This window comes from Monomorium pharaonis, chromosome 11 (assembly GCF_013373865.1).
Source record: "Monomorium pharaonis isolate MP-MQ-018 chromosome 11, ASM1337386v2, whole genome shotgun sequence".
Taxonomy (NCBI): domain Eukaryota; kingdom Metazoa; phylum Arthropoda; class Insecta; order Hymenoptera; family Formicidae; genus Monomorium; species Monomorium pharaonis.
The window spans coordinates 4,315,646-4,330,273 of NC_050477.1; the positions used below are offsets into that span (position 1 = coordinate 4,315,646).

The 14,628-nt window shown below is 34.2% G+C and overlaps 1 protein-coding gene across 1 annotated transcript; it reads right to left on the minus strand.

The window, feature by feature from the left end:
- Positions 1 to 174: 174 nt before the first annotated feature.
- On the minus strand, positions 175 to 13,217 carry LOC105840390 (protein mini spindles). The gene is made up of 19 exons (XM_036294113.1): positions 12,929 to 13,217; positions 12,368 to 12,439; positions 9,790 to 11,749; positions 9,183 to 9,613; positions 8,803 to 8,949; positions 8,387 to 8,662; positions 7,775 to 7,978; positions 7,566 to 7,701; positions 7,291 to 7,484; positions 7,010 to 7,209; positions 5,935 to 6,114; positions 5,637 to 5,793; positions 5,179 to 5,337; positions 4,427 to 4,614; positions 4,180 to 4,342; positions 3,832 to 4,005; positions 2,616 to 2,765; positions 2,208 to 2,382; positions 175 to 2,002 (listed from the first exon to the last, which is right to left on the minus strand). Exons 2-19 carry the CDS (start codon positions 12,422 to 12,424, stop codon positions 1,875 to 1,877), a joined length of 5,079 nt encoding a protein of 1,692 aa, XP_036150006.1. The 5' UTR covers positions 12,425 to 12,439; positions 12,929 to 13,217; the 3' UTR covers positions 175 to 1,874.
- Positions 13,218 to 14,628: the final 1,411 nt, after the last annotated feature.

Sequence of the window (14,628 nt, forward strand, 5' to 3'; positions counted from 1 at the left end):
TCGCTTTAATATGATATGTAAGACTCGATTAGAAATTATTTTACAAGAGTCAATAATATAAAACTGAAACTCTTGGAATCCAATTCGAAATGCTATCGAATATTATGAGCATATTGTAAGGAAAAGCCATTCAAAAATTCATGCCCATGTTCTCTTGTTTTATCGAATTATATATTAGTTTTGTCGAATATCATTTTTATTAGTGCATGTATATACACGTTCTATTTACACTACAGAATATAAGTCTTCGGGAAAAGCGACAAGTTTTCAAATAGTAATTTCGTAAAATTTTTCAGATAATAAAGTAGAATCTATTGTTGCTTTTTATTAGCTACGTTTCTTTCATGTTTTCTTCTTTGCACCTATAGTAGAAAGGTAAATATACTTTTCACATCGTCAAGCCATAAAATTTCCTAACTTAAAAATTTGTGGTCACGAATACCTATATATGATATTTATTCACAAATAGTAGACAGTAAAAAAAGTAATTGCAATGTCATTAATAAGCATATTTTGCAATTATATCGCGTCGTATTTTTGTAGTGATTTAATATAATTCTAGTAAGATTTCATTTTATTTTATTCATAATACCGTAATTATCAAATTCATACTAATCAAATCACACAAGACCATTTTTTTAAATAAAATTATCAACATTTGAGTACACACATTTAAGATACTTCAAATAGATAATATTTCCTTTATTCTGAAAGACTAATTCTAAATATTTTTAAGTTGTGAAATTTTTGCGGCTTAACATCGCTTTTTTTATTACATCGAGTAATAAACATCGAGGTATCGATGTTGATTGTTAAGTACTATCTTTTGATCCTATCCATAAATACTAACTGAGATATGACACTTGCATCTTAATAAATACAATGGATCACTGTTGTTTCCGCGAAACTTCCCGTTTTTATTTTCCCTATAAGAAGACTTATGTAAAAGAAATAAATATCTATATCGGTTTTAGCTTTATTCTGTGTTAAGCTTCAACAGACACTAAATCTTTTTCAGTCTATATATAATTTCTTGAAGAACATAAAAATCAGGATTTATAAAAAAAACGACTTATAAAAAAGCATAAAAACTAAATTTTGCTATTAATTATATATAATATTTTTATAGAAAGTCATATTTAATGTTCTACCTTTAATTAATAATGCATCACATCATATCTCTTTTGAAAATTTAGATGCTATTCAATGACGCACATCATTCTGAGTTTTCTCTTTTTATGAGAATAGGAGGTTTTGCGAAAATAACAACGATATGATGATTGTAAATCTCTAATCGAGTTTAAATGGAACAAATTTATTTAAAAATCAGCGTAAAAAATATGAAGTTATAAACAACATAATAAAATTAAGTCATGCTACGACATGAGTGATGTTCGAATCATGCAAGTTTTGTATTCTTATATACTATTTACCATATATGATAGATCTTACATAAGTAGTAACATTAATATTATATAACTATACATAACATGGAAGAAACAAATATCATTAGTATGCACGCTACATTGGAAACGTAACATTACTACAATTAGAACGCAGGACTGTTACGATGCTCGATGTAACATGTGTCTGATGTTGCAGCTATATTATTTCCTATAATTTGCGGTCATTTAAGTCTTCTGCTAGCTATGCAAATCATTTAAATTAATTCAAGAGTAAACGAATTGTGTATGTACGCAAAGCGACTGCAATGAATCACTTCAATTAAAAATCAGCGGTGGAAAACGTCATGGGATTGAACATTTTGATACGCGAATAAATAAATCGGACAAATATACTTATCTTACACAGACATGTTTATACGTATCTCGTGTCCCGCTTAACTAATTATAAATATATTTATGCTTAATCATTTATGGTGGATTCGGTTGAGAGGAGGTTACTTTACATTGTGCTTCCAAAGCTCGGAGTCTCTCGAGCCTGTACAATGGATCCATCATGTCCTTCTCGTCAGCAACTGCCGCTGAAGACTCGGTAGTTTCTGCATTATTTATTTTCATTACTTATTATACAAAGTCGGACGGAGTTTGATTTGCAGAGTTTATCCTAGTTTTACTTCATTTTTTTACATGTATTAAACATTGACAAAAGACAAGAAAGCAAGCCGTTCTGTTAATATCAATATTTTTATGTTCGCGAAAGAATTAGTTATAATTAATTAATTAGACTCAGCTAACGCTGCTTACCTATAGAGTATTGATTGTTGGCTTGCGACAAAATATTTTGATTCTTTCGTGCCTGATCTATCTCCCTTAGTCCCTGTTCTATAAAATCTTGGAAGAACTGATGAGATTTAACCAGAAATGGTTGTACATCAGCATCCGGATATTGAAGTTTGAAATCATATAACTGCACTAGGCCCTATGAAATATATAATTAAATAATTAAAAGTGCAATTTAAATTATAAAAATTAAGAACTTAAAGAATATGTAAGAGCAATGCACAAAATTTTTAAATACAATGAAATAATTAAAAGATTCATTAACTTTTCTGCAAATATTTAATAATTTCTGTAATTAAAATATTTTAATTTGTACTATATTTGAAAAAAAATTTGTGTGAAAAAAAATTAATTGTATATATATACACGTACCTCTTGCATGTGCTCTTTTGATCCAATTTTCTTGAATATTTCGGCCAATTGTTGACGAGTGGACTTGGACAAATGTTTTGGCGTTTTCCCCACATTATTCAATTTTGGTGTCACTTTTGTTGCAGCGTTAACCTCCTCTGGTTTAAGGCTCTATTGAAATAAATATCATTAATTAATTTTTGATATACATAATTTAATACATCTATATTTTTAATCTATATTTAATATAGATTAAATATTTAATGATATATAACGTAACATTAAAAAAAAATATATATATATACATATATACAGAGTCCGTCACCAAAATCCAGACAAAAAGAAACTTGAATTTGAATTTTCCATTTTATTTAACTGTAGCGGTGAATTGTTGTCGATTCGTCAAATCAGATGTTTGTAGTAAACGTACACAGTCTTAAAATGTCCGAGCAAATAAGTTCGAGTGCGAAATATAACCGAAGAGCGACGATAATAGAAGGCCTATGCGCTGGACGTTCTCAAATCGAGATTATTCAGTTTTTCAGTTACCCAAGATTGACCGTGTATAATGTTACGGCTAAATTTTTTGCTTCGAAAAAGTCCAGAGAAAGTTCACACAAGTCACTTAGTTCAAAACTGGCTGTCGGAACGTTAATATATCCGTTTTGTCCAACACGGAGAAAGTTTCATGATGAAAATTGCTATGGTAAAGAATAAGCGCGAACCAAGAAGAAATTATGAAGATTTTTACTATGTTTTTCAACAAATTATCTTAGTATTTACACTACTTATAGTATAATTCTCGTAAATTTTTTCTTATGGTCCATAGCTGCTGTTGTACTGTATAGCAATTTTTGCTATAAAATTTTCTCCATGAAGGAACAATCCAAATTTGAATCCCTTGGACTATTTCGTGTGAAGCATTATAAAATAAGCGACCAACAAGTCGAAATATCCCAACGTGATATCTCTCCAGGTCGTTATTGAGGCAACGTTCGCAAATATGGACAAGAGCACATTGTAGAGAGCATGCCAGCGTTTTAGGCCAAGGATCAAAGCAGTTATCGATGCGCGAAAGGGGGTTATATAAAATAATTTTATTCTAAAAGGATGTCACTATTAATGTGTAAAAAGTTTTTCTGTAATTCTTATATTTTAATAAATAAAATTTTGTTTGGACAAATGGTTCATTTTGTCCGGATTTTGGTAGTGGACCCTGTACATATCACAAACTAACCGCAATTAATCTTATTAAGTAAGCTTGTAGTTCAGATTCATTTGTGTTGTTTATTAGTGTCAAGTGATTAAGTATCAAACTGCCTTTCACCCTGGTCATACTGTGAAGAACCGTTTTGACTGTCCGTAACGGAGTATCGGACGTTCGTTTCCTCCACCATGTAGTAGGATAATCCTACAAAAATAACATTTTTAATATAATATTATTATGTTACATATTAAATATTTAAAACAAGTTAAAAAACAATGCAACAAAAACAAAATTAGAACGTTTATTGACTTATTAATTACTCATATAAGTTACATTTTTATTCACTTAACCAAACATTGCGATAAGAAATTACATTACCTTAAGGAAACGATGAACTTCTAAAAGTATCGTATCGTAATCCAAATCAGCGGCCCAATTGGACATTGTTTTTACTATTTTCCATAAACATTTCATCACCAGCTCTTCGTATTTTGAGGGAACATTTGATTTGGCGCAGGAATGAAGTAATTTGATCAATACACTAGAAATCAAAGTAATAAATAAAATACAAAAAATTAATATGATATATCGTAATAAATATCGCGTTATCTCTCATAAATCGTACCAGATAATGGTGGTATGATTCGAATTATCAATAATTTTCACCATTATGTTATTGATCACCCTATAATAAGTTCCTGCCTGATGCAAATGCTCCAATTTGTTTTCAGCTAGCAAACTTATCATCTGATCTACTAATTCCTTCAAATGCATGAAAGGAACATTCTTTCCAAGGAATCCAGTGTCGTAAAACTAAAAAAATGTATATTTCTTAAAACGCTGATTTTCATAAAAATTCAATCTCTATCTATTAAATTTTATTTTTTATGTTCAGATGTTTTTATAAAATTATAAATGTCAGTTTTTATATATATTATACGTATATATATAAATGTATATATAAATATACTATTGTATATTTATATATATTTTAATATAAGCAATTTAATATATGAGACGAGCGTGGTGTAACGGACGCATTGGTCTGTTACGCCGAAGATCCCGGGTTCGATCACGGCCAAAACAAAACAAATGTGTTGTTACACGATCGTCCTCCCCTTGATTGGAATGGCAGGCCATCAAGAGTATACCCATAAGATCTCTCTATCTTAGCCATTCGAAACCAGCATTAAACAGTAGCCCTATATGTTATGTACAATCTACATGCGCATCATATACACACACACACACGCGCGCGCGCGTATAGGTTTGTGTGTGTGCGTGCGTGCGTGTGTGTGTGTGTGTGTGTAAAATGGCTTGTATTAAAATATCTATGAAACAATGAAATAATTGGGAGGTTAAAAGAATTATACTCACCACAAGTATAACCAGAAATGTATTTCTGAAGCCCCTGGACACATCTACATTTTCTTGACGTAACGGACATGTTTGCAATAGCTTTAATTGCATGTTAATCGACTCGATAAATTTATCCTCCTTAGTTTGCATGCTGATCGCTTCATGAGATTTTAGTAACTATGATATAGAAAAGTTAATATGTATTTACATGTATACATTATGCAGGAATTCACAGCAGAAAAATTTGTAAGAATTTTTTTAAAAAGCATACGTTTTATAACATCATATAACATTACTTTTTCCTCAACATCAGGAGAAAAAAATAAATGTCTAGAAAGTGTTAATTTTAATTATATTTTCACGCCAATAACATGACTGTAATCATTAAATGATTAAAAAGCTATATACAGAATATTTTTTCAAAAATCTTCAAAATCAAACTTGTATGTTCTTAATATATTCAAAAAAGTACAAACGTTTTCTATTGCATTCATGGACTGTATCGCAGTGGGCAAATCGGTACTGGCCATGGACAAGATAGTTTGTTCGAGCGTGCTATCTTTACTACTAACAGTAGGTGATACAACGGATGATTTTGATACTAACAATTTTGGTGGCGAAATTGGTATCATTCTGAAAAATTAAATAAAAAAGTATTAATTTATTTGATAACATAATTAATAAACACCATAAATAATTTAAAAAAATAAATTCTTTAATTAAATATAACCAAACCACTATATGAAATAAGAAATCATCTTAGAATTAACTCACTGTGTTTTGGGTATGCTCAACACGTTAACTGGAGACTCGTTCAAATCTAATAAGCCGGGTTCTACTAATACTGGGTTTCGATATTTTACTGGAGCGCTTAGTTCGAGCCTCTGCAAAAATTCCATGTCCAGTCCAAAAGGACCTGAAGGAACCTTTGCTTGCATCGATGTAGGAGAATTCCTAAAAAACAAACGCATTACATATAAATATGTTGCTAAAGTCTTTAAAACTTAAAGGAATAACACACATCACAGATCAGAACAAATATAATACTATTTGAATACAATATCAATTAAAGAAAACTAAACACATTGCAGTAATAAAAAAGTAAAAAAAGTCTTTAATTTTCATAAATTGCAAAAATGTAAAGTAGAAAAGAGTAGGACATTTTCATTTATGTCAATTTATACTATCTGATTTTATATATCACTCAGTTAAAATAAATTGGAAAAACAATTCATTATAAGTACATTAGTGTTATAGAGTGCTATAAAGTGTTATCTTATAGCCATTTAAATCCATAGACCCCTTTTGCATTTCCTATTTCTAACGAAGGATGCACATTCAAGCATATGAAAGGAAAGAGGAGAATAAAAATGAGACACATAAAGACCCAGAAAATTCAACAATAAATGAGTTATTGTAGGTAGAATAAAATTTCGCAATATTTTCCGGCACCATATCGTTAGAGCGCGTCACACAAACACAATTGTATAAATAATTAAAATAAACAACAAACGTTTTCGCATCATCTCGATCGGAAAGATGATTTTGTATTTCGTGATCGTTGACAATTTCCTGATCCACTTTTGAAGGAGACTCAGATGTAATAACCTCAGAAGACATTTGTTCGTCCTTACTATTGTCAGAAGTGCTCGTGGCACATGTCCTACGAATATTGTAAAAGCGAAGCACGTGCGAGCATGAGTGATTTGAGATAATCTTTTCTTTACAATAAAATAATATGAGAAAAAAATAAAAACATGATTAAAAAGAACAGGATTATTGTTTTGTTAAACAATCAGCACGATAGTAGCGCAGCAATCATCTAATATCACAAGTAAAAATAACTCACAGCTCTGGTACTGTTTCCATTGGCTCAACCTGTTCCTCTTCTTGTTCCTCTTCATAGTCCATCTCCATGTCATCCGTTGGTGGACTGGAAGTTGCGACTGCAGGTGTGGAAAGCCTCGTAGCGGACGCAGATTTTGTAGGTCGATTCTTCGCTGCCCTTTTGATCCGTTCGTCCAACAGAGATTTATCTTTCTCTGATATCTAATACGTACAATAAAAAACAAAAAACTGATTGACATTTTTTTTCTCTCAAGTTAATATTAACTAAATTCACTCTAGTACCTGGCCAATAAGCTTAAATACACGTTCTCCTTGAAGGAAATAGGCCTGAACAATGCAGTTTAGCGCGGCATTACGAACGGAATTATCGCGATCTGCTATCTGCTTCGCAACTTCCTTCAACGCTGCCGATGGCGTGGGTTGACAAACAGAAACTCCATAATTCTCAATTAGCGATCCTAATTGATTCAGGCATTCTGTAAGAATCAATATAGTCTTAATTCATGTTTATTACTTTTATCATATTTTGTTTGAAAGTTTATCTGATAACTACTTACCTGTTCGTTGACGGGCATTCTTCGATTTCACACCCTCCATTACATACGAAAATAATTTGCTCACGGGATATACCAGTGCTATTTGCTTGAATAAAGCTCGTACACCATTACGCACAGCATCTTTTGGATCACCTATCTATTAATCAATATAGCAGATGTAATATCATTACGTGTAAAAAAATTAATAAATATAGAAACAATTTACATACTTTGATAATGAGGTAAGGGATAAATGACGCTGCCTCAGTTTCCAACATGTGATACTGGTCTTCAATTAACATGTTAAAGACTAGTTGTAAATAATCCAATCCTTTTAAAAGCACTGACGGATTAGTATCAAAGAATCGCAATGTTAACCATTTGAGAATAAGATCCAGATTAGACACCAATGCTTTACTATTTTCAGGAAGATCCTAATAAAAGGAATATAAAGATTAAGAGAAAATCGATGTTATATATTAAATATATTTTTTTACAAATACTGTATAATAAATTACTTTCAAAATTAAAAAAAAAATTATTTTTACTATTTGCTTTACTATTTTCAGGAAGATCCTAATAAAAGGAATATAAAGATTAAGAGAGAATCGATGTTATATATTAAATATGTTTTTTTACAAATACTGTATAATAAATTACTTTCAAAATTAAAAAAAATTATTTTTATATAATTAAATTGCAGTAGTTTGTTATATAACAGAGTACTACAAATGCTAATTTGCTTTTCATTTAATATTTCTAAGACATTGAAGATTTGAATACTGGTTTTTTTTGTTTTGATTCATATATTTTTGATGTACTATATATATACATATACATACCTCAGTAAGCGCTTCAATAGCTTTTAGATGATATCGAAAATCAGAATGAAACATATTTGCTCTCAAATTTCTATTTACGTTTGCAGCGGTCATAAGATCCTTCAAAAGCTCGACAAATTCTTCTCTAGGTGCAGTAAAGTTCCACTTGAGTACTTTTAACTTCTGCTCGTCGATCACACGCTGGTGTTTTAGATTATTGACCACCAACAGTGGACTGGTGTCAATGTCGTCATCCTTTTTACGAGCACTGCTTGGTTTTGACGATGATGCGCCCTTCTAAAATAATATAGAATTAAAAATACATTGTAAAAAGAGCAAAAATTATATAAAACAACTTTAATTACATTTTAAAATACAAGAAAAACATTAATTTACAGATTTAATTCGTCATTACTATATATGTTTAATTTTATTACCGATTTAACTGCTTTCACTATTTTCGCACCCTTCGCGCTACCCTTTTGGATATTGTCGTCTGATGGTTCTTTTTTAGGTAGAGGTTTCATGGGTAAATTAGGACGAACTTTGTCCAGTGCAGCAATCACTACTGTCCTTGATCCTGGCTGTAAGAGTTACAATTCTCTTTATTATCGTCATAAGTACTGTTTATTGTATCACAGATATATATATGTAAAGAGAAAAAAAAGCTTTAAGCCTATTATACAAGAAAAAATTGTATTAATACGAATCATTGAAAAATTTGTACATAGGAAACACGTCATGCTTTTGACAAAAGATCAAAGATGTAAAAAAAAAAGAAAAAATTTAGAAAATATCCTGTAATTCGCATAAATACCTTCAGTTTTTCGGTGTTCCTGACCATTGCTTCATAGGAAAGGTGGATCATAAAACCAAGAACAGCTTCTTGAGCGTTCTTTCGTACATCTGAGTTACGATCTTCCAAGTTGGCGTACAAGAAGGAAAGACATACGAAAAGCTCCTCCTTGGGAATCTGTTTCACTGGAATGGAAGGTAACTTTTGCGCCAGCCAACTCCACAATTCGGATCGCAACATCGGTGAGCCTGTCTTTAATGCATCACCTATCATCTCGCCATCGAAGAATTCTTTATAGCCACATTGATCTCCCCACCTATTGATACAAGAGATCGCAGCCATCCTGATATAGTTTTTGCTGTCACCTAGACATTGCAGAAATCTAGGAAACAGGATGCGAACGTGTTGCTTTACCGGTGGCCCAATAGCTATTGCTAAAGTCTCGCATATACCTAAAGCATATTTGAGTCAAGTAAATGTACTGAATTTTTTGTAATTATAATATTAATATATTTTATAATATTAATCAAATGTTATTAAATTTTATATATATATATACGCGCGCGCGCGCGCGTGTGTGTGTGTGTGTGTGTGTGTATAAACAATAATTGTAATATAAATTACTGACCTAGAGCTGCTTGTGCAATCTTGCTATTACTGTCCACGAGACGTAGAGCCAATCCCTGTGGCAAATCGCCGATGGTCGGCTTAATGAATGTTGCTTCATTGAGAAGGGTGAACACCTTCTGCAACGCTTCGTTACGCACTTTCCAGTTCTTGTCGGCCAATTCGATTAACAGCGCTTCGGTGATCTGTGCGCTGATGTCAATGCGCGAAATCGGTTCGTTTAAATGTTCCGAATCGCTGTCGTCTGCTTTTTTCTCCGATTCCTCAATGTCCTTTTCTTCTTCGACATTGACAGCATTAGTCTTCCTGGGTTTAGCGCCGCGAATGGGTGCCGTTTCGCCGTTACGCTTCTCGCATTCTTGCTCGATCTGTTGTCGCAGCGCGGACTTCTCGTTATTGAAGATCTTCGCAGAGCTCGGTTTTTTCTCCTTGCTCGCCTTACCCGCCCGTTGTGACTCCACTTTAGCTGGAGCAGTATTAGGTCGTTCCTTCTTCGTACCACTCGTCACTTTAACGAGTATTACCGCCTTATCGGCGCATTCTTTGATCTTTGTCATCTTGAGATTATCTATGTCCGTCAGGAATGGCGTCATCGCCTTCTCGCCGATCAATTTCATCGCTGTGCCGAGCGCTTCTGCCGAATTGTCACGTACCGTCGGATCCGGTTCATTAAGCGTTTTCAGCAATGTGCTAGTATAAGATTTCAGCATTTTCTTGTTCAGATTCGCAGGTGGAGTACGTGCAAAACATCGGGCCAGATATAAAGCCGTTTCAGCCTTAACGGCTGGATTTTTATTCTCCAAAGCAGCTAGAGTGTCCTCGAGAATAAGATCAATGCTTACGCTCTCGTAAATGGCGTCAGCAGCCTCCCGTAGTGCCTGCACCACTGTCTGCTTCTTCTCGCGAAACTTTTCCAAAATGACAGGCAAACAGGCTGCGGCATAAGGGTGAAATCGTTTCTTCAGACCCGCGGCCAAGCCGGCCAAGCACTTTCCCGCCAGCGTGACTACCAGCACGTTCGTGTCCTTCGAGATAACTTTCTTCAAAACCCTTACCACATCACCGTAATCGCCGTTTTCCAATTTTGGATTCTTGACGAGTGTTTCGAGTACCTCTAGAGCCTCCTTCCGTTCCTGCCACTTTTTCGCCTCGATTTTCTCGTAAAAGTCCTTCGGCAACTTCGACAGAATGTCTACGGGTGCCAACAGTTCGTACGGATCTATGTCTGGAATCGAAGCGCCATCCCCGTCTTCCTTATCCTCGTTATCGCTAGCCGCTGCTAAATCGGCATTGTTTCCCATGTTTTTGGGCTTCTGCGAGCGCAAATAACGTGTGGGCAGCGCTTTCTCGTCGCCAAGATTGCCGAACTCCGCCTCAAGCTCCGTGATGTGCACTGGTTTCAATGTGTTCAGTTGCTGCTTCAGGCGATCGCCCACCCATCGATACATCTCCACCACCATAGCCTTGCCTTCTTCTCGCACCGTCTTGTCCCTGTCCTCCAAGAAATTTGCTAACTTCTTCATCAGTGGCTTCAGATTGATCACCTTGGGCCCAAACTCCTTGAGCGCTAACGTCAAAGTGGCGATGCATGCCGAAACGATCTTTGGATTCTTCGCCTCAGTACCCTTCAGCAGCTCCTCCTGTACCGCCTCGTGCTTCTCGATCTCAATGTACATCAGCGTGATTTGTACAGCCACCTCCTTCGTCTTGGCCTTAGGCGCGGCAATGCACTTAGACACAATGCCATTCATCACGTCGGCGACTATCTTACCGGCGGCCGCGGAATTCTCCACGAAAGCCAAGGTCGCTTCCAGCCCCTTCTCCTGCGCAGCTGCATTACTGTCCACCACAAATTTCTTGATAAAGCCTATATACTTGTTCCATTCTGGTGACTTCTCGTCATCAATGCACTGGAATGTCTTCACGCACTCCTCATATCCATGTAAACGTGCTCGCCAGGACTACACAATATCACATAAAATATTATTTATATTTAATTCAATACACATTTAACTTAAGGATATTAAGCTATTATTTTTAGAAACTTTACTTGGCAATTTATTAACAGTAAATATAACATTTATATTTTTCAATATTATTTCAATCAAGAGGAAACATAATAATTAAATTATTTTATTCTAATAACAAATGAAAATAAAAAGTTGTATTATTTTGACAAGTAAAAGTATTTGTAAATATAGAAATTTTAGGTCATAAATATGATTTATAATAAATTCAGATATAGCTTCGTAAAACTATTTCATTTAAATTAAGATACATTACATTTTCAAATTATAAACTTTGAATAATAAATAATATTAATCTTACTAAATAATAAAATTAATTTATGTCATTCGTTCTTGTGGCCACCATATGTTTGACATGCATTATAATATAAAAATTTATGAGTATTTTTACTTATATACAGATTTAAAAAACTGTAAATTGTTTATCACATAGGTTATCACATAGGTTTAATCATGTGGTTCTTTTTGTAGTAGTAGTGACTAATAACAATACAACCTGTCGACAAGTTTAGTATGCAAAAAATGCTACAAACATTTGAATCTGGTCAATACCTTGTGTGCAAGGCGTTCCTCTAGAGGTAATTTCTGATACTCCGTGTCCTGCTCCATGACTGATTAGAATGCCTGGAAGAATGATTCATTTGGGATATCCCTTGTGTCAAAGTAACATTAAAGTAACACAAAGCATCCGTTTACAGATACTTTCTTATAAATAATATCTACAAACTATTGACAATTAAAAATAACTGTAAATATAATTTTGCAAGATTTGATGCTTGATCAGGGCACGTAAAAAAAGTACAATGCATTAAATTAGACCTCAAGTTGAAGTCTCATGAGTGAAGTGACGAATTCAACAAGAACCTCACTTCGTGAATTCTCCCATAAAAATACAGCTAAAACTTGGAGGGCAAGCGTAAACGTTCGCGAAGTCTGTTATCTTTCCGTGTAATCTTTTCGACACCCACGCGCGTTCATTAATTTACTCGCCAGGGAATGACGGCTAAAGAATACTTGTCGATCGGAGAGTGTCGTCACTTCGAGATAACCGGCAGCTCGGATCGAAAAGTTCCGAGATCATTGACGAGCGCGTTTCGTTGTCGTCGTACTTACCTAGCAGCAGTGAAGTAACGTCATAGAAGTCAACGAGTAGAAAGATGAATGCTGTGCGGAAGAAAAAAAATACAACGTCGAGGGCGCGCGCCGAAACGTCGAGCGTAACACTGCGACGAGAGTAAACGTGATCGCCGAACGATCACTCTCTCGCACGGCCTCCTCACGCGGCCATTTAAGTCCGTCGCGTCGGATTTTCAAATGTACAATGTCCCTCGTAACTGTCAAAAGGGAACGCAAACAGAGAGGCGATTGAATATCTAGAGCGGCATAACGGGCCTCCCGGCGAGTCCGTTCGATTGCGATTGTTCGGCGTCGCGCCGACAGGTGACGCGAGACGCGTCCACTCGCGAAGGGCCGCTCACACGATGGCGCTCGATTCGTTCGCACCTTTTTGCACTTCGCTCGCACTCGTGTCGCTCGTTTTCTCTCTCGCCGACGCCCGGGATCTATGTTTGTTTCGTTCAAAAATTGTGAGAAGTGCTAAGAAGTGCAGGAGAATCGGGTTGCATTCGTTTTCTCTACGTTTTCCCATCGTGAGTATGTATAATCATTTATACGAAATATATTACGTATGTACGCATATGCAAAGGATATATATATATGTATATATGATATATAACCTTTGTTACGAAATCAGATTGTATCTCGCGTCGTTCCTTTACCTTAAATGGCGGTCAAGGAGTCACGTTCGCCCACCCTTTTCTTTTATAGCAGCCTATTAAAAACACGGCTAATTTCCTTACACATATGCAGAACTTTTTTGTACTATAATCAAAAATAAGAAAATATTGTATGTCTATGTGACGTTGTAAAATGAAAATTACAGAACACCATTACATTAAATGTTGCACATTTCTGCATCGTATTTTATCCCTAATCCCTCGAACGTTTTTTTTTCGCAATTTAATCCCTCCAACCTAGAATATTTCATGTTCAGTGCGCATTGTTAATAGTTTCGGAAAAATTCACAAAAATGTTTATAATTTTTGTATACCTTTAACGAAAAATCACTGTAAAAATAATTTGGAAATCGTTTGTTTAAATATTTTTTTATATTTGTTGACAAATAATGCAAATTATTATACTTATTTACTTTAAAAAATCATAACTCACGAACCAATGAAATTAAAAATTCGAGGGTGCAAATTAAAGCTAAAAGTAGCGCGAATAAGAAAAAAAAAATGAGATAGTGCAGTTATTTAAATAAAAAGACTTAATTTTGTAGCTTCAAGTTTGATAATTTTTAGATGATATAGTAGCAATTTCAGATGGCCAAAAAATATTTCTAAATAACAAAAGACGAATTTATATTCTCAAAATTATTTTTGAGAAAAAATAAGCTCCTCGAAAAGCTTGGAAGAAGCTCGAAAAAAAGCTCGACACTTTCTCTGTTGCCCTTTGCATTATTTACAATCCTCGTGCAATGTCATTTTGTTTAATGATAACAATATTTAAAATATGTTTAAATTATGCAGAAAAATACATTTTTATGAAAACAAAATTCTCACGTACAACACTAAGACTGTAGTCCTCCAACCGAAGTTTTTTAATTCCGCACAAGACTTTAATGCTTTGCCAAAACTAAGAATTACCAATGTCAGTCTTCCAGTAATACTGCGGCGGATCCTAGCGCTTAATAATAATAATTTCTACGTATTTTTGTCGATCTTGAAACACAGTCACTGCATGTCAGAAGC